We start from the raw sequence: 20,348 nt of genomic DNA on the forward strand, positions 1-20,348 counted from the left end.
TATTGGATTTCTTGCCAATGCCAACTGGCACTGTATGTAAACCCTGAGTACTGTTCAGATTGGCTGTATGTGTAAACCCTGAGTTCTGTTCAGATTGAAATTGTGTGTAAATAATGCATGCTCTTCATAGGAGTTTTCCTGGGGGCTTTCTCCTTGTGATTGGCCGCTTGCCCTCCAGATGGTGATTAGCTGGTTGAGCAGGCCTGCATGTGGCCTGTCTGTGGGGTATAGAGGAGATGAAAGCTTCTCCTCAGGTGGGGGGATCAGTGGGGCTCTCTGGGATCACAGACGGTCACCCAGTCTCAGAAGCCAAGGAGACTCAGGGGTCACCCAGAATCCCAGAGCAGGGGGGCCACAAGGGGGCCCCAGAGTCCCCAAGCAGGGGGCCACAGGGATCACCCAGCATCCTGGAGCAGGGGGCCACAGGTCATTTCACATTTCTGTGGCTCTGCAACTCCACAGATGCTCAGAAGCTGTGCAGCCAGCTGTTAATGTGTGGGGGTGACCGCAAAGCTTCAAGCAGTTAATCACAGTGTAGAAACGAGCATAATTACCACATTACTCCCACTCCTTAAATACATTCATTTATGTAGCAGGTGACCTCATATGAACAAACAATATGCAACATCTGTCAATAGTAGTAGAGCTTGTTGCTGCTTTTTAACTAATATTGCTAATATGTGCACACGGTCCTGGTTGGATCAGCCAAACCCAGCATTTTATGCGTATTCGTTTTTAGTGCTCAGTGTCGCTGTATTAATGTGTGGTGTGTAAAGTGATCAAAGTCAATCCCAGAGTCTGAGGAGTAGCTTGTAGAGCTAAAGATACGAGCGCTACATGCAGCAGTACAGACAGAGAGCAGACGGACTTGAACGCGATGAACCAGTGCTTTGAATGTGAAGAGAAAGCTCACTTTTTAGAGAAATTTGAGAGCGAGGACAGAAATTTTGAACGTATACAAAAAATACTTGCAAGAGCAGAGGTCGATAGATAGAGAGAGAAAGAGAGAGAGATATTGTGTAAGCAAGTTTGTGCAAGTTTTTTGACCAATTAGTTTTTATCTCTGTCAAGTCTGAGTGAACTAGTTACCTACACTCAAATATTATTTCTTGCCTCTCCACTTAAAGATAGCAAATAAAGTAGCCGAAAAGGTAAAATAACCTTTTAGCTTAAAAGGTGAAGCCAGACTAGGGTTTCCCCAAGAGGCTGAGAGGGGGTATCTCATGATTCTGTAGAGCATTAAAATTGGTTTTGTTGAATGCTATCACAGGCTTATTTTGTGTGACTGCATAAAATTGCACCTAGCCTCTGTGTGTGTATCTCGAAGTTTGTATTAAATGAGAGCCTGTGGTCATTGAGGACAGGTCTGTGTGAAATTCTCCCGTGGTGAATGTATGGGGATGTGCCTTGTGTACAGATAACTGAGTGGAATGCACACCTACCAGCCACATATAATATTTTTATAAATCTGTATCAGGACAGCATAAATATATTGACAGGTCTGAGGATGTTTGCTGTCGGCCGTCAAGGTCTGTGTTGGACTGGTGGAGCCAGAGGCAGACGGTGCATATGTTTTACTGGAAGCGTGCGATAGAGATATCCTCAGACAGACCTGCATGGCCCTTCTCTTCAACCACACATGCGCGCCCCTGCTGAATTCTATACTGGCCTTCTTTAGCTGATCTGTTTTTGCAGTGGAAACGACGGGGTAGTTCCTGCTGTGCTAGTTGACCATTGCCACCAGCTGCAACTAACATGTTTATACTGTGGTAACAGGGTTTTTTTTTTTTTTCAAAGCTGCCGCCTGAACGCAGAACTGTGTCACTGCATCGTTGACTGCGCACCACGGCTAAAAAAAAATGAATACTTTGATGTGACGGCTTCTGAGAAACTTCATCATTTATTGATTGTTCCATTAAAGTGCCGCAGATGTCTTAATTGAATGGAGGGAGGGGGGAGAGGGCTTCGAGAGAACAAAGCACAGCACTGAGATCTGAATCCTCTTGCTCTAGTTTCACTCTCATCCTGTTTTTCAAATCACAGCCCTCGCCAGAAAACACAAAAGATTGTGCGAGTAGAAATGGGTGGAGCACTTGTCGGTACTAAGGAAGGTTACTACAGATAGAATGCAAAAGAATCTCATGAAATGTAACTTTTTTTCCGGAAACGTAAAGCTGTTTATTTGTCCTGCTCAGGACACCGTCTTCTGTATGTGGAGACAAAGCGGCCTGACACTTCCTGGGTAATTTAGCGGTGTCAGCCACCATTCTGGAACACTCCACTCCACAGCTATATGCCAGCTAGCCCCTCCCCTCTCTCATGGTCATCGCTGAGTCCTATCTCGGCGCACCAGAGCTGGGCATCTGGATTTATGGCACAGCTATCCGAGCAGAGCCCCATCCCGCGTGTATACTACCAATCTACGCATACACATCTGCTGACTGAAGCGATCCAAGCTAATTTTGCTGCGTGTGACTAATTGACCTCATTGTGTTCAGATGACAGTGCGGTTGGGGAGATGCATGCATAACGCAGGAACAATAGTGGCATTCAATGTGTACATACAAAAAGTACTTCCACCATTCGATATTGTTGGTTTCTCCCACATTAACACGTGCGTATACCTTATCTCTTCCATCTGAATGTCCAGTTGTGATGCACAGATTTTTTCTTTCCAGATGACACAGAGCAATATAAGTGGCTCTCTCTCTCTCATCCTCTCTCTCACTTGCAAATATAAGTCACTTGCAAAAATTGCCCAAGCGCACATACAGAAATAAACACGAATTCTGAATTATTGTTCAACCGAACACTCTCTCTCTCTTTCTCACTCCTTCCCTCCCCCACAGACTCAGAAAGGAACATCAAGGCCCCCGTCGATGCGACCGAGCGGATTCTAAAGAAGCTACGGAACAGGAGTGAATTCACCATCCTGGTGACCCTGAAGCAAGAGACCCTGAACTCGGGGGTCATCTTCTCCATCCACAGCGCCAAGCAGAGGTACGTAGCACCACCGCTATACTCAGATAACCATCCATCACAATCAGCTGTTCATCAAACTGGAGCTTAGAGTGGAAAACTCTTTACCTGTACAGCACAGAAAAGAGTTTGTGCTTTTCAGTGATCCCTACAGAAATACCTACATAAATGATAACTATTCAGTTTGTGTGTGTAGTGCGCTTCAAGTGTGGAGCACAAAGGAGTAGACTCAATATGAGGCCTTGCGGTTCATCCGCTCCACAGGCCAGAGAGCGGAGGAGGTTGCGGCTCTTTCCTCACTGCTTGCGTAGTAGTGCGTTTACTCACTCTGCTTCTGGAAAACTGATGATAAGATTGTTCTGGTCTGGTTTTAGCGCTCAGTATGTATTCCTGAGGGGTGCTGCGGCCGTTTATGTGGTGCCCTACCAGACAATTGGCACAGGGCAGGGTCAGGGTTTGATTCTCCTTCTTTAGGAGGGACATTGCACTGGGGGAGCCCCATCCTAGGCTAGGGGTTCCCAACCCCTGGAGAGCCGCAGGGTCTACTGGGGTTCCCCACCCAGGTCGCAGAGAGCCACAAGGTCTGCTGGGGACCCCAGCCCTGGTTCTGGAGAGCCTTGGCGTCTAATGGTAACCCCAGCCCTGGTCCTGAAGGGCCACGGGGTCTGCTGGAGCCCCCACTCCTGCTCCTGGAGAGGCACAGGGTTTACTGAGGTCCCCAACCCTGGTCTTCAAGAGCCGTGGGGTCTGCTGGTTTGCAGTGGTCAGTTTTTCTGCGGTGTTGCTGCAGTCTGACCGCTGCTGCCATTTGCATGCACTGACCTGCCGGAGCTACGAGCCATACATCATCCTCATGAGGACTGCTGGCGCATTTATGACGGCGAGAATTTCAATTTGCAGTGATGAATTAATGGAAGCGTTTTAAGAGCTCTGCCCAGCAGCCAGAGCAAATGCTCCGGATTCACAGACGCGGAGGGTTTCCGCCAAGCGCTAACGCTGACGTAAACCGTTTCACACTTTCCTACTGTGATGTTTAACTGGAGGGGATACAAAACACAACTCATCAGTGGTTATGCAAGCACAAAGAGGAGCTGCTGCAGGCTAATGCATCTAATGAAGATCTGAGTCCATTGTTTAGTGTTCCTATGAGAAGCCATTTGTTACATTTATTCCCTCCCATAATGCTTTGCCACACCCCGAATCCTGTGATTGTTTCTTCAGGGGCTTTATGGGAGGCCCAGTGATCTTCAAACGGTTCACATAGATTAATGCAAATTTCATTACTTTTTTTTTTGGTGCCAAGACCTTCCTGGGGAGATTTAGGTGTAATTAAATTCTGCTGACTCTGTGGAGCGCGGTTAAAATTCTAAGAAAAAGTAATATGCTCTCAAGTTCTGTGGAAGGTGCCAAAGTCGATGACCGAATAGCAAAAACTCAAACAGGAGGACTAGAGTTGGATCTAAGTTTTGTCATGATTTAGATGTAAATGCAGTTATTTAAACGGAATACGATGTCAGTGAATCTCACACTGATGCGCCCAAACGTTTTCATTTGGATAATGATGGGGCATCAGTCCATATTCAAGGCATTTGGAGGCTAGTTGACAAAGACACATGCACATTATTTAGGCACCGCTATCAGCACAACTGAATTATGCCAGGCCACAACCAGGGGCGTGTCCAATGGACTGGCCCAGGTGCTACCCCTATTTTCCCATCTAAAATTACACAGTATCACTGGCTAATATATATGCTGGCAATAGACCCCCCCTCCCCCCCTTACAGAGTCTGTGACCCCCCCCACCCACCCCTGGCCACTCCAGGAAGAAAATCCTGGTAATCCCCCTGGTTGGAACAGTTGTCAGTCACTCCCTCTCAGTGGCTACTCTGTAATTGATTGCTAAGCCTGTCATTTGCTACGAGCCCTCACTTACTTAGCCGCTGCATTGTGATTATGATAAGCTGGCACGAACCATCTGGGCAGAAACATGACTGGTTTTCGTGTGACTGCGGCTTTCTGAGGACCATCCGAGTGATGGACTGAGCTGACCAACAAGACTTGTGAGACTCCAGTGGATTTTTTTGACAACATTGCCCCTGACTAAAAGTCTCACGACGCGTTTTATCCTTTTCTTTCATGTTTAAACGAATCTTATAAAGTTCGGATCGTAGCAGCGGGCCTGAATGTTCTCTTCTCATTTACGAGACATTTTATTTGCTGATTTAAAAAAAAAGGTATTAAAAGAAGATAAGGGGTGGGAGTAATCGTCTTGATTGAAATGATGAGAAAAACAGAACGGACGCGTGCGTGAAACCGTTTCAGTTCCCCGGCATCCTGATTCCCATCAGCGGACTAAATACCGAGTTGATTGATGTGTGTTCAGTTGAGCCGCTTAAGTGTACAGACCTTCTGCGGTGTTAATTGCTTTTCTTCGGCTGGTTAGCTGACTCACACTGTTTACACCATTCCTAGCGGGTTGTAATTGAGATTTGCGAGCTGTCTTTAGATGGCATCGCTTTGCCAGAATCCGCACCCCCTGGTAAATAAACATCAGTAGATGCAAGTTAATGGATAAGTGTACAGTCTTTAATCCGTAATTGAGTGTCTTCAGTGTCTCAGTACAATGCCTACAATTAAAAAAGCCAGACTGACTTTGTTTCTCTGTTCTTGTTTATTTTCCAGTACATAGTATGAGAGGCTCTTGATTGATCTACCTCTTTGTTTCTTCCCTTTGTTTTATTATGCTCTGCTATTACAGTGCATTTATTTCGGGAGAAGAATATACTACTTTATGGCAATTATTGTTGAACACCGGTATCAGCTTAGAACTTAACATTCAGTCTGGTTGAGGATATTATTTTGTTGATTACTAATTTTAGTAGAAATAGAAAGGCTTGATGGAAATTTCATATTTTTGCCAATAACGGCTCACAAACCAAAACATTATCAGTTTCCTAATGGCATGAGAAAACAAATGACTTCTGATGGTGGTTAAAAAACGTATTTTACATATTATGTTATATATTGGATTGGATATACGTCTAGAATACTGCTCACTCACCCTCTCTCCCTCTCGTTCTGTCTCTCCATCTATTCTCCCTCTCATTCTCTTTCTTTTAAAGGTTTCTGGAGCTGGAGAGCAGTGGACAGCGAAATGAGATCCGGCTGCATTACCACACCCGGAGCCAGCAGACGCACAGCGAGGTCTTCCCCTACACGCTGGCGGACAACCAGTGGCACAAAGTTTCCATCGCCGTCAGTGCCTCCCATGTCCTCCTGCACGTGGACTGCAACAGGTACTGCACACTGCCCCTAGTGGCCGGAGGAATTAGTTACACGTGCCTGAATACTTCGCTACAAGTGCCTGAATGTGATTGTATATTATTACTGTTTTTCAGAATTTATGAAAGAGTGGTAGAAACGCCACTCATGGATATTCCTAAGGATACATCCTTCTGGCTTGGACAAAGAAACAATGCACATGGCTTATTTAAGGTAGGAGCACAAATATGTAACTGTGCAGCGTTTTGACATATTTTCACACAAAGAATTATACAGAATTAAGAGGGTGAGAATATTTGTAATGGCACACTGGGACACTGACACATCTGGAGTATTAAAGAGGAAAATTAAGATAGGATTCTGTGTGTTGGCCCCTGATGAGATTTTCCGTCCTCGCCAAATAGTGTGCCTTTGGTTTAGAATTTTTTAAAAAATTCAGGCTTGTAATGTTACTCACCGTAATGAATTGTCAGAATGGTCCCGGCAGCCCACTCACCTGCTGGTGGTTTGGAACTGCTGGGATTTCGCTGGGTTTAGAGATATCAGTCTCTTGTCGGGGGTGTAATTTTACCGTCAATTTCCGACAGCAACGTCTTTGTCTAGATTTATGAGGAAGAAGAGTACTGACACAGTGTGGCTTCATAATGGTTTATTTAGAATAAGGAATCGCCTGTGCTATATGTCCACATTACAAGCTGACAGGTTCACTGCTTTGTATTGTGAGAGATATGCTGCAGTGGTGTTTTATGCAGAGTACTGTAGGACAGAAGTCACATCTCATATAATTTTAAGAAGTGAAAAGTGATGTTGTGGAGGTTTGTCAGGTTCTGCTTTGTGTTTGACTGTCTGCTGCTTAGCTAGGTTGCGGCTGTGATGTGTTGGGGTGGGAGATTTTACGACCGGTGAGCGTGAGGCTTAAGCATTCCGGAAAAGTCCAATTAATATTGCGCAAGTGGCCTTTTGTCTTAATTAAACCATTGTATTTATCTTAATTTGTTATTGTTTTTTTTTTACCTTAATGTGTCCTGAACCAATTTATGTTTAAATAAATGTTTTTATAGTGTCTGTGATAGGGTCTTTAATTGCTCTTGGAAATGGACTCTGCTCTGGAGTCTACCTTTAATTTAGACATCCAGTCTCTCTCTCTCTCTTTCTTTCTTTCTTTCTCTCTCTCTCTCTCTCAGTGCTTTGTTGTTATGTGTAGTGCAAGCTCTTAATTCTTTAGGGTCTGAGAAGTAGATTGCTCTATTTGGACAATCCTCTTTTTTTCCCAAAGAAAATGGATGGAAATAGTAAGTGCAAAAGACACAAAAGATACAAAATTGTCTGACACAAAAAAAAAAGAAAAAATGTCTTTTGAGTCAGACGAAAGCGAGAGTGATCAAGAGAATGACCTCTCATATAGACAGCGACGATTCTCTGATGGAGTCATTATATGAAGATGAGTGGGTCACCGGCTGGACGTGTGAGTAGCGTATTCTTCTTCTTACACTCTCTGCCACGCAGGTTCCAGTCTTTTAAACGTAGCAATTATCAACCTAACAGTGGAAACTGGTGTATTTAATTTGATTTGTATATCCAGAGTTTATTTGAGCGTACAATACAGCCAATTATGTCATTACCTGTGTTTTTATTCTGTCGTCATTGATCATCTTTTTGAAGAAGGGAATGGTGCTCCAACTCGAAACGACGGGCCTTTTATTGAAACCGTTGAAGAGATCTGGCACAGATTTCAGTGCTGTCAGTCAAAAACTCCTTTGCCTCTGCCACATTTGGCATCCTTTTTCTCTGGGGCACTTGTGCATTCAAGAAAAAAAGAAGTAACCTAAAAAATGAAATCATAATCTGCTGCCACAGAAATTCAGCTTTGCTGAAGATTTTTTAAAGTTTTAAAAGGTGTTTAAAAAAAAAAAAAAGCTATTTTGAACTTATCAGACTGTTGCCTTCATTTTGAAATGGTTACTCTCAAACATTGTTTTCACGCTAGTTCCTCATACAGTGCCTGCAGAAAAATGTATATAGTTCAAGCTATCTTTCAACAATAGCAATAGCACAATAGCAACAATAGTAAAATCTACAAGTTAATGTAAAATCAAGAGCATAAGGCAGGGGTTTCATATGCTGTCATTTTAAATTCAAAATGGAGGTGCATCCTGTGCATTGGTACAACTACACCAACACAAGTAGCATGTATTATTTACAATAAATTATTTACAAATATTTACAATAGATACGTTTATGTTTCATTGTGTAAAGAAATGAATTAGACATTGTAATTACCATGTACTATTTTAATAAATTAATTTTTTCTCTAGTGTGGACACTGAAGATGTTCCCCTGAAAGACCTAAGACATTTGGTGCAAGGCAGTCTGTCTCTCCCTTGAAAGGAGGCACCTCCCCTCTTCTTTCTTCCAAAGTCCCTCAATCAAATAAACATGCTACCTTTACGCTCTTATGCTTGGATGTAATCATTTGTCCCCAGTTATCTCATAAAATGACCCAGATGGAACAAATTTTTTTGTTTAATTCTGGGCAGGATATTTTGTATTGTTTGTAAGCCATTTATTACAATTATTTTTGACTGGGGTGGGGGTGGGGGGCTGTGGCTGGCATAACATTTTTTAGAGGTGTGTGTGTGTGTGCTTGTCTGCTTACTCCTCAAATGACAGATGGGGTTGTAGCAATTAGCATGCAAATATATCACAATTTGGAGAAAATGGGAATAAACTTTTTTTTTTTAATGTAATTTTAATTAGGATCTTTTATTATTTACTAAATGTCTTTTTACTTTTGCAGTCTTTAAAAAATAAACAATTAGCTTTCATTTTAATTTCACTTCAGCATTTCATTCATTTACATTTACATTATACAACATCACAGTCACTTAGCAGATGGTTTTTTTCCCCCAGAGTGACTTGGCGAAGGAAGATTTAAAATGTTTAACCTCCAAGAACACACAAACCAAGTCTGTCAGCTTCCCCTTCCTGTATCCCCTCCACAGCTGTGTTTACATCAGCCAATCATCTGAGAGAATGTGTTCGGAGAGGGGAGGGAGCCAGGGACAGGAGCCAAGTGAGGGAGACTGAAAGCACAAGAGTTTGAACTGGTGCTGATTCTTATGAATAGAGAGAAGGGATGTAATTTCCTTTCATAATCCCTACTGCTGCATTTGTACATTCAGTCGTTTAGTGTTTGCCATGTGACGTGCCAGGAAAAATCCATTCCTGGTTTTTTTAAAAAAAGAAAGCAATCATTGGAAGGGCACAACCATGTAATCAGTGTTGTGCATTAACTTTGTATCTCCATTTTTTTTTTTTGTCACTGTGATTTTTAACACACATTGAAAATCTTCATCCAGCTGTACAGTCATGCATTTCATAACTCAGCTAACTCAACAGCTGATAACTTGGTTCAAAATCCCAAGTGATAAAAGAATGCTCATTGGTAAACAGAAAATAGAAGCAGTTTGTTGTGCTGATCCTGAGAACTCAATTTTTGCAGAGAAAAGGGTGTGTATTTCATAATAGCAAATTTTAATTTGTTGTCATCAATTCGTATATTCCAATAGTCTGCATGTTAAATACACTAACACCACTTATTTTACAGGATTTAATTTTGTTACAGCTGTAGCATCCAGCCACAAAAATATCGCTGTCGCGCTTAAGGCTTTGAAGCTAATCATTAAAATTAATTTCAGTATCTTTGTCGACCTCTAGGGGCACTTAAGGACAAATACTCTATCACCTATTTAGGATACCTCAGGCAGCACGGAGTGACAAAATGTTTTGTGAGATCAATATATTTTTCAAATATGAATAGCAAATAAATAAATAAATCTGCTCATTAAAACGCGCTGCTTTATTTATAAGAATTCCATATCGCATCTAAAAATATACTGGGTTACAGTTATTCTGGCAAACGAAACCTCGCCTTTTAGTCATAATGGGATGACTGATCAGTGCACGCCTCGCGCTTTGGTATAGCCAATAAATCTCACGTACACGTGTGCAGTGGAAGCTAAATTTAAGGTGAGCGTAGCCTCACTTTTCAGGCTATCAAATATTATTATGGACCAACCATTCTGTCTACTTGAAGTGGAGAAAGAGGTTCAAGTTGAAGGGGTAGACCGTCTGGGATAGTGTAATGTGACGGTGAATACCATTTAAGTGGATAACCCTGCAGAATGTGCTTTACTTGTTTCATTATGAGTCATTACCGGTTAATTTAACAGGGCGCTTCATTAGAGGTGGTGAGGTAACCCACTACACTATTCGTATTTATTTATTTATTTATTTATTTATTTATTTATTTATTTATTTTAAATCGATACCTCACACCTGCGTTTAGAGCATACGTTTCCAGTCTCTACTTACCTCCGACACTGTAGAGGGCACTGAAGTTGGACGGGGGGGGGCGTCTTATGTAAAACCGAGGGGAAGCCTATACATATGCATATTTTCTATGTACGCTCTATGGGGCAGACTCATGAATTTGTCCACTTGCCGTCCCCATAAAGGAACGTGCCGGTCAATCCGTTTACTCCAGAATTCACAAGCAGATAGTTTCTTAGGACACCCATCCAATCAAACTTTGCAAGCGAATTTCAAGTGACTTTTTTCCTCTTATAGAAAAAAATGGAAAACGGTGTGAGAAAGTCTGAAAGAAAAACAAAAAATGTCAGGTATTTTGAGTCAAACAAAAGCGACAGTAATACAGAAAGTGACAATGTCTCTGATTTGGAGAGCGACGATTCTGACTTTGATGCGACGTATGAGGACAGTCTGGAGCCCCAACCGGACTTGTGAGTAGCGTTCATGATTTTAATGTTCTTTGGTGTAGCATTGCAATATAATTATTGCCATAAAAAGGGGGCACCGAAGCGCCGCTGCTTAAAAGACAACATTTCTGCTCTGCCCATTGCTGTGGTGAATGAGATTAAAAGAAAAAAAAAAAAAACCCACCAACTCTGAAAGCATCTAATGACTTAAATAGCGATTTATATACTTCATACCGTATGCAATACAACACAAATTTTATAGTGATAATTATATCTAGATTAATCAATGGGCCATTTGACTTGGACATCTGAAACGGGTCTATGGCTTTAACTGCGATTCTTCCAACCAATGTGTCTCTATACTGGTTGCAGTCATGCTTAGGTTCTGGGTTTATTGTTGATAATTAAGTTTTAAACATTGAAAGGTTCCATTGATATGACGATGCTGTCATACTTCTTCAATCGCTGGTGATCACAGATTTAATGTGATACCAATGATTGTGTGCATTTAGATCTAATCTGAATGTATTTCTCTCTAATACAACCGTATATTAAATTTTAAGACAGCTGAAGTAATTAATAATATTTGCAATGTTAATTTACTGTAGGCCTATATATGCAAATTAAGTTCCAATTCTAAATGCCCATACCTTCTTCCAAAAACCGCATGGTACAATAGTTTCTAAATCTCCAGTTTTCAACCATTGAAGTAGTTTTCCCTCACAGTACAGTCACTGGATAAACCTGATTTACACTAAATCCCTAATTTTTAGGACAAAGGCATGCTTTTATCTTAGTTTGGCTCTGTAATCCACAATTGTTGATTTGTAATCAGACACTTCACATGTGGTTAAAGTGCAGATTCCCAGCTTTTGAAGGGTATTTTTTTTTTTTACATTTTAGTTTCAACATGTGGAAATTAAAGCACTTTTTATGCATAAAAGCCCCCCCCCCCCCCCCCCGTACAGGGCATTCTAATGTTTGGCGCAAATGGCTTCACCCCATGTTCCTGATTGGTCAGGTGTGTTTGGTTACTTCTTTAGTGCTGGTATAAGTGAACTTTCAATATCTAGTCTTGATTCTAGGCTTTTGATTGCCTTTGGAGTCTGTTATTGGCGCTTGTCCACATGAGGACCAGAGTTGTGCCAGTGAAAGTCAAGAAGGCCATTATGAGGCTGAGGCATAGGCCAAACCTTAAGCTTGTCAAAATCCAATTTAGAACATCATATAGAAGAAAGAGCGTATTGGTAAGCTCGGTAATCTGAAAGCGCCTGGTAGGCTAAAGAAGGCCTCCTCAGTTGATGACTGAAGAATTCTAACCACGATGGGGAAAAAAACTCCAATCGCCTGTCCAGATCTTCAGAAGGCATGCATGCATGTGTAAGTGACTACTCTTCACAGAAGACTACTGAACTACGGAGGCTATAAAAAAAAGGGTGACCAGGTTACAACTTTTAAAAAATGGATTGAATAAAAAGGGCTATAATTTCTACATGGTGAAACCTAAATGTATGAGCTGAGAATGTGCACTTTTCACATGTGGTTAAATGTGCTGTGCACTTTAACAACATGTGAATTGTTTGATTACAGATCTAAAATGATGGAGTGCAGAGCCAAATCAAATAAAGTTTTTAGTCATCCAGGTTGATTATTTTATTCCCCTCACTGAAGTTATGCATGCGGCATTAGTAATTACAGTGATGACTTGGTTGTTGTAATGTGTCGTAATTTTTTTGATCCTTTTTTCCATTCAGTGTAGATGCCGAAGGATCCGAGACGTCTTGCATGAGCCCGCCGGTCACTCCGGTGAAGAGGGGACGGCTCACCCCTCCTGTCTCCCCGAGGCCCTCGAAGGGCCACGCCTCTCGATTCAAACACCGGAGGAGGTCCTCGTCCACGGGGCACGAGGAGGGCAGGTGGAATTCCATCACGGACCCTGACGTAGAGCCGCAGGTTCCTCGTTTCTGTCCGGCAAGAAAACCTGGGGTGCAGCTGGACACCACCAAGGACTATTCCCACCTTGAGCTCTTTCAGCTGTTTTTCGATCACTCTGTGGTGAAAACGCTGTGCAAGAACACAAACAAAAATGCGGAGAGGGTGAGGATCCTGGGCCGGAAGTGTCCGTGGGTCCCGCTGACAGTACCCGAATGTTACCGCTTTCTCGGGCTGCTCATCTTCATGGGACTCTTGAAGGTCTCTGCACTGAAGGATTACTGGGCTCTTCATAGAATCTACAGCCTCCCGTTCTGTCGCACGGTTATGACAAGAAAACGTTTCGAGGTCATCATGTGGACCCTCCACATGAGCGACCCGGAGGAAGACGAGGAAAACAAAAAGAGGAGGGGGACCCCGGATTACGATCGTCTCTTCTACCTGAGACCCCTCCTGGATTCGGTGGTCCTGTCCTGCAAGGCCTTCTATCACCCTCGTCAGAATCTGTCCATCGACGAGCGCATGGTTGGAACCAGGGCCAAAAATATGCTGAAGCAGCACATGAAGTCAAAACCAATCAAGTGGGGGTTCAAGCTTTTTGTGTTGGCTGATGCTTACAATGGCTACACCTGCAACTTCAGCATTTACCAAGGGCGGAGTGGACCGGAGTCAGGCAAAGGCATCGGCTACAATTCTGTCATGAACCTGATTAATCTCGCTCAGCTGGGAACGGGCTACCATCTGTACGTCGACAGTTTTTACACCAGCACCAGGCTCTTTCGCGACTTGTACTGCCTAAAGATCGGGGCGTGCGGGACCATCAACGAAAACAGGCAGGGCTTCCCCCGCGCCAGGGAGAACGCTCTGTCCGCGAAGTCTGACAGGGGGGAAATAAGGTGGATCCGGGATAAGGAGCTGCTCTTCGTCAAGTGGAAGGACACTCGACAGGTGGCCATGTGCACCACCATACACAAGGTGTACACGGGGGAGCAAACCCTGCGGCGGATCTTGGCCCCAGGTGGAAAATGGACCGCAAACTCAGTTCCGATCCCAACTGCGGTGAGGGCGTACAATCAGCACATGGGGGGAGTGGACCTATCAGACGCGCTCATTAAATACTACAGCGTGGCTCACAAAACCAAGAAATGGTACAAGACCCTTTTCCTCCATTTTGTGGACATTGCGGTGGTGAACGCCTTCCTGCTCCATAAGGACCTGGCGGAGACTCAGAAAACCACGCCCCTCTCGCAGAAGGTGTTCAGAGAGCAGCTGTGCCTGCAGCTGGTGGACTTTGGGGAGGATGGTCCGGCTCCGGCCCAGGTGCCGGAACAGTCCTTGCCGGTCAAAGCCAAGCGCGCAAAGGAGAAGAAGGTGCAGAAGTCTTGCATTCCCGTTTGCATCACAGAAGGGCAAGACATTCACTACTCTCTCAAGGCCACCAAAGGAAGGAAGTACTGTGTCTTGTGTTCGAAGGAGAAGAATGGATTGCAGACCATCTGGAAATGTGAGGCCTGCAATGTGGCCCTGTGTCTGATCCCAGACAGGAACTGCTTTCGGGATTGGCACTCCTTGTTAGCGAAAGAGGCTAAAAAGCAGGAGATGGCTGAGAGAATTCCACATTGTTCAAAAAAGTAGTCTTCCATCAGTCACCTGTTTGCCATAGAAAGTACATATCAAGTGGGAACTGGATGATTCTGAGCATTGTGCATCTTGGGAACTGTAGTCATTGAATTATTGTCACATTAGTCACTTAGCAGATGCTCTTATCCAGAGTGACTTACAGATGTGGAGAACATCACTTTTCATCTCAGAAATACAAGAGTGCAGTATCACCAAGAAGGCTCATTTACCAACCAATAAATACAAATACAGATTGCCATGTTTTTTGTCCCCCAGCCATCGGAGAATGTGTTCAGAGAGTGAGGTGGAGAACTGAGCGGTGTTGCCTCTTAATTGTGTTGTCTGAACTGTTTCTGATCTGAAAAGAAAATGGGTGGATGTGACTTTTTAAAACTTTCCTTGCTCCCAGCTTATTGCATGTATTGTAGTGAAAAGTGCTTACCAGACCACCTCCATTCCTGGTTTTCCAAAAAAGCCAGTGGAAATTTCTTTTGGAGGGTATAGCTGTAGGTATAGTATTAAAACTCTCTATATTTGACAATTTGACAACCCCCACCCAATATTGTAATTGTAACTATGAGTGTTTTAAAAGAATAGTAAAATGTACGAATTCAGAATTATTTATTTGATAGAGGATCACAGCGGTTAGTTATTATATTAGAGGATTATAGGATCATGGCTGAGGCAACAGTGCAAAGATACAACACAGGATTGCATCATTTATTATCAGTATCTAATGTGAAAGCAATTGGAGAACTTCATAACACAAGAGCACTTTTCTCCATCAGGTCTTCAACCCTACCTCATATTTCAAAATATACGTTTAAAACAAGAGCAGACAAGAGTCACACCAGATTAAAACAAGTGGCAGCTTGTTGGGCAGGGGTACATGATGTATTGATGTTTGTAGTGAAACCAATTTATTGTTACACTGCCATCGTTGGTATTTGGTATCGGTAAAACTGAATTCTTAAAATGAACTTTTTTTCTATGCGAATGAAATTAAAGTGAATTCTGTTCGCCATGACTGCAGAATGAACATATGTGATAGTGCTTTAAAGTTTTTCATATTTCTGATGCGCTGGACCAAATAAACTGAACAAAACCGTTTTTTGTCCCATTTCATTGCTTTGAAGTGTAGGGCAAAACCAAAATGTGAGTAGATTCATGCCTCTCAGTCGTGTATTTAAATTGTTAATTTATCACAGTATTGTCTGAATGAAAATAATCTTTTTTTTAGAACATGAAATAAAAGTTTGAAAAAAGCTAGGACTAAACTTTCTGTTTGTACTTTTGAACTTGTGTATTTGCACAACTTTAATAGAAATGACACCACTTGCTGCGAGATACTGTATGAACAAGTGTAGATCGCGGTCACTGTACTACTGTGTGGTCATGTGGAACGTGGTTCAGGGCCATATCCAAACCTGGCAGAATGAATCATATTTTTATGTGTGTGGTTCTTCATATGAAGTAGGGTCTTCCATGATTGAATAGATTTTTTTAAATGACACTTATGGCTGTCCATTGTCTGATTTTACAACAATGGTCTACTTTAAATGAATAGATTGTAGCCCACATAGGCTGGTTTCAGTGTGGATGTGTGTCCTATCCCCCGTAGTGCTTGGAAAGTATTCCAACTAAGCTAATCCTTGTATAATTGGAGGGGGGGAGGGGAAGTGCTGAGGGTTGTAATGCTCCAGAATCACAGCACTGTTACATCAGAGGCAACAAATGAGGTATGGTAATGCTATAGCCTCTTCACTGGTTTTTAAGGCCTTTCCTAAAAATACATTCAGTCTTAAATATAAGTTTTACTCTTACCGTTTTGCTCTAGTGTGAATACACTCTTGAGTGTTTGCTTTAACAGTGTATTAAATCTTGAACAATACTTTACCTAAAATAGACTTGGGGGAATAGTCATTCCTCTCTTTTAAGTCCATTCTATAGAATGCTCTAAACTTGGCCAGCTTTTTATTGCATTTAGCAGACAATCTTATCCAGAGTGACGTAAATAGCTGTTGTGTTTTTTTTTTTACATTGTGTCCATTTATGCAGCTGGATATATACTGAAGTTAAATAGCTTGCTCAGTGCTATAATGGGACTAATTGGGGATTGAACGTGTAATCTCAGTCTGACGAGATGTGTCTTCAGACCACGGTGGTTCCTTAACCAGTTCCTTTACCCATTATTCTACATTGCTACTCGGCTTTCAGTGCAGGGAGCTGTGGTGTGACCAGTCATCTGCTTCTGCTTTAAGTTATCCTGCCGTGTGACTTTTTAACCTTGATTCCTGCACATCTGTTTGAAAAAGCCTTTTGAGGCATACGCTCTTTTTCCTGTGTTGCAGGGGATAATGCAGGATGTCCAGTTGCTTGTTATGCCCCAAGGATATATTTCCCAGTGCCCAGACCTGAATCGCAGTAAGTGCATTTTTATTTCACCGTATTAAATTCTATATGCCTGATAGCCTACGGAATACATTAATGTGAGTGCTTGGCCTCAAAGCTACAAATCAATTACCTGCATCAGTATGCAAATATGGAACCCATTAATTAACCACACAATGAAATGAATGTCCTCTTTATCTTAATTATTGTTTTAAGAGTCTGTGTGAACCTTTGTAAAGTAGCGTGTAATTAATTGATATAATGCATTTGCCTGAGTGAAAGTGATTGCAGGCTAGATTTTTTGAATGATTGCTCAAAGAATATTAATGTCAAATCAGGTCATATTCTCATTAATACAACCCGTGTTTCTGGATGTCAGTTCCTAATTATTGTGTGACATTTTGTGACATGTGCTTTGCACTTTTATTTCAGCCTGTCCAACTTGTCATGACTTCCATGGTCTCGTCCAAAAAATCATGGAATTGCAAGACATCTTAGCCAAAACATCTAGCAAGGTAAAACTTAACCAGACAGTTCTAAAAATGAATTCTATTATTTCAGGGCATGACAATATTTTTGCAACACTAACCATGTAGGCCTTGCAGGACTGTATGTAATGTACTGGGAAAGAGTATTCATACATTCATACTTTAAGGGTTCCCAAACTTTCCAAACCCATCATTCACGTAATGGGCGTGAACAATCTCTGTGGCCCACCTCCATTTAAAGGGAACCACATTACTTGAGAGGGTAGCAGTGAGTGACATGCAGTGTAGCATGATTAGCTAAAATATTGGCCATGTACTGTACGTGAGGCTGAAGACCACCCTCTCTATTTTTTGGGAATGTACGTGCAGTTGGCCAGAGCAGAAGAGAAGATGATGGGCTTGGACAGGTGCTATTGCGAGAGGACCTGCAGCATGAAGGGCGTGGTCTACAGGGAGGAGGAGTCCTGGACTGACGGCTGCAGGAACTGCACCTGTACGGTAGGTCACCTGCACAGGTGGTCATCTCCACCCTGGTTCACTGGCACAGGTGGTCATCTCCACCCTGGTTCACTGGCACAGGTGGGATTCAGTTCCTGACCATGGGACACCCCACTGTACTTTTTGCTGGATAGCGCCTCCTGTAGGCTAAGTTGTGGATCTTTTAAATGTCCTTTCAAGTAGTCTGGAGTGGACTCTGGAACACGTACTGTACCATTATTTTAAGGAGGGAGGGAGTTAGATTTTTTCGTGTTTTAGGGACTATAAGATGCGAGATTGTAATTCATTGCTGTGTTCGTGCTTTCACATTCATTTCACCATTACTTTCTAGCGGCGGATGTTGTCATTAGTTGGGTATGGCTGTTCAGGCCCTTAAATCATTTTCATTGCAATTTATATAAGGAAGTTGCTGGAAGATTTGTTTGCTCTTTTTCATGAAATGCTTTGAAATATCTGTGATGCGGAAGTTGATATGTCTGAGAGGCGGAGTCTCTTCGACCTCACCCTTACAGTGGGCGGGACTTGACACATATGATTGTTTTCTGCGTGTTTTCTCAGAATGGCACGGTGCGCTGTGAGACCGTCTCCTGCCCCCCTCTCCAGTGCCCCCCAGATTCTGCCCCTGCCTACGTGAGCGGGAAATGCTGCAAGGAGTGCCAGCGTGAGTCTCCTATGAGCTCACACGAACACATCGACCGCAAATTTAAACTCCAATTGCAGGCGGCCATTTTGGCTCATGAATGGTTTCCATTTCCAGGAGTTTGCCTGTTCAGAGGGGGCGTGTACGTGGAAGGCACGAGGAAGGCCGAACGAGACTCTACAGGAAAGTGTTTGCTGTTCGAATGCAAGGTGAGTGTGCCAGAATTATCGAATTTTCTGCTTGCTTTCAGACCGATGTAAACTAAATTAATTTCTACATGAGAAACATGGTAAAAGTGACTCTTGTTCAGTACTGACAGTGTTAAATTAAATACAAGGTCTCACTGAATACTGGTTTCCATCTTGTTTGTAATGTGTCAGGGGATAAATCAGGAGTATTCAGTCTTGCCCTTGAAGAGCCACGGCATGGCAGATTTTTGTTTTCATCCCAAAATAAAGAACTAATTCAGACCCAGCAGATGTGAGTTAACTGTGTAATCAACTGCAACAATGAAAACCAGCAGACCCTGCAGCTCTCTTAAGGGCAGCAGTGAAAGCCATTGTACTAAACAGTGCTCGGATGATTATGGTTTTCAATATTGGTTTCGACCCCATGACCACTTTTTATTGCTTTTTGCTTGTCAGAGCAAATGATGCCTCCTCCACACTGAGGAAAAATCTGTTCTCAGCGACGTTATTAAACCGTGAGGCTTAGGTCCTGCAGGCTTTATTTAAATGCAACGTTCCTAAGACTCCGCTACTTTACGTTTAATGCGGCTGAATGCTGGTGGCTGCTTCACGTAGCACAGCAGAGCCTTCTGAATGGCTTAACTTGGGGTCTCCAAGTCTCATCCGAAAAGGGCTGCTGTGGGCGCAGGCTTTTTGTTTTAGCCCAGCGCTGCGACGCCTCTTTCAGCTTAATTAACGAATCACGGTCTTCAGTCAAGACCTTGATAATAAGAATCAGGTGTCTCAGTGCTGGGCTCACACAAAAGCCTGCACCCGCAACGGCCCCTTTTCACATGAGATTGGACACCCCTGGGCTAAATATTTAAATAAGGCAGAGAATGCGTAATGGAAATGGCATCCTAATGGATAAGAAACAGGAACTTCAGTCTTCTATACCATTTACTGTGCAACCAAGTGAGTTGCAGCGAGAAGCTGGGCCTTTTTTTCGGGAAGAAAGCCTCCATCAGTACGCCTTGAGAGCATTTGGACTTCACGTGCGCCCCCACCCCCCTATTGGCCAGCTGTCACCCCTCTGACCCCATTCTAAAATGTTCTCTCTTTTTTTTTCTTTCTTAGTTTAGGATGGAACAGATGGGCCCCGATTCTCATTCAGCTAAACAGATGGCGTTCACTGATGTGTCTTTCAGGGGTATTCTGCGCGGAAACGTGACGCACGAGTGACAGCCCCTAAACAGGAGAAGTGTTGAAACTGGATAATCCGCGTTAGCGTGCGTCTACAGCAGTGCGGTGCAATTGGCTTTGTTCTGCCAGGAGTGGAGCAGGTTCAAGCTGGGCATGGTTTTCTGGGGTGTAAAATAGTCACTGAGATTCCTGCAGTACTGTGTGTAGCCTGTAGGTTGTAAAATAGTCACTGGCTCTCCTGTAGTACTGTGTGTGGCCTGTAGGGTGTAAAATAGGCGCTAGTTCTCCTGTAGTACTGTGTGGCCTGTAGGCTTTAAAATAGTCACCGGCTCTCCTGTAGTACTGTGTGTGGCCTGTAGGGTGTAAAATA

At 43.0% G+C, this 20,348-nt stretch overlaps 2 protein-coding genes across 3 annotated transcripts in view; both read left to right on the top strand.

The window, feature by feature from the left end:
• The window catches only part of LOC135259869 (protein kinase C-binding protein NELL2a-like), a 71,715-nt gene that overhangs the window by 12,803 nt on the left and 38,564 nt on the right, over positions 1-20,348 (top strand). For both annotated transcript variants that reach the window (XM_064344731.1, XM_064344730.1), the window contains 8 exons: positions 2,850-3,000; positions 6,102-6,275; positions 6,378-6,474; positions 16,943-17,015; positions 17,415-17,497; positions 17,840-17,968; positions 18,527-18,629; positions 18,726-18,817. In XM_064344731.1, the coding sequence (XP_064200801.1) occupies positions 2,850-3,000; positions 6,102-6,275; positions 6,378-6,474; positions 16,943-17,015; positions 17,415-17,497; positions 17,840-17,968; positions 18,527-18,629; positions 18,726-18,817 (902 nt within the window). The remainder of the gene's footprint in view (positions 1-2,849; positions 3,001-6,101; positions 6,276-6,377; positions 6,475-16,942; positions 17,016-17,414; positions 17,498-17,839; positions 17,969-18,526; positions 18,630-18,725; positions 18,818-20,348) is intronic.
• Positions 7,684-15,701, top strand: LOC135259872 (piggyBac transposable element-derived protein 4-like). Its single transcript, XM_064344733.1, has 2 exons — positions 7,684-11,063; positions 12,794-15,701. Exons 1-2 carry the CDS (start codon positions 10,897-10,899, stop codon positions 14,604-14,606), a joined length of 1,980 nt encoding a protein of 659 aa, XP_064200803.1. The 5' UTR covers positions 7,684-10,896; the 3' UTR covers positions 14,607-15,701.

Source organism: Anguilla rostrata, chromosome 7 (genome assembly GCF_018555375.3).
Source record: "Anguilla rostrata isolate EN2019 chromosome 7, ASM1855537v3, whole genome shotgun sequence".
NCBI classification, from domain to species: domain Eukaryota; kingdom Metazoa; phylum Chordata; class Actinopteri; order Anguilliformes; family Anguillidae; genus Anguilla; species Anguilla rostrata.

Coding starts and splice junctions, on each gene's coding strand:
- LOC135259872 (XM_064344733.1), top strand. CDS start 10,897: ATGGAAAACGGTGTGAGAAAGTCTGAAAGAAAAACAAAAAATGTCAGG. Junction 11,064..12,793: donor CTGGAGCCCCAACCGGACTT/GTGAGTAGCGTT, acceptor TTTTCCATTCAG/TGTAGATGCCGAAGGATCCG.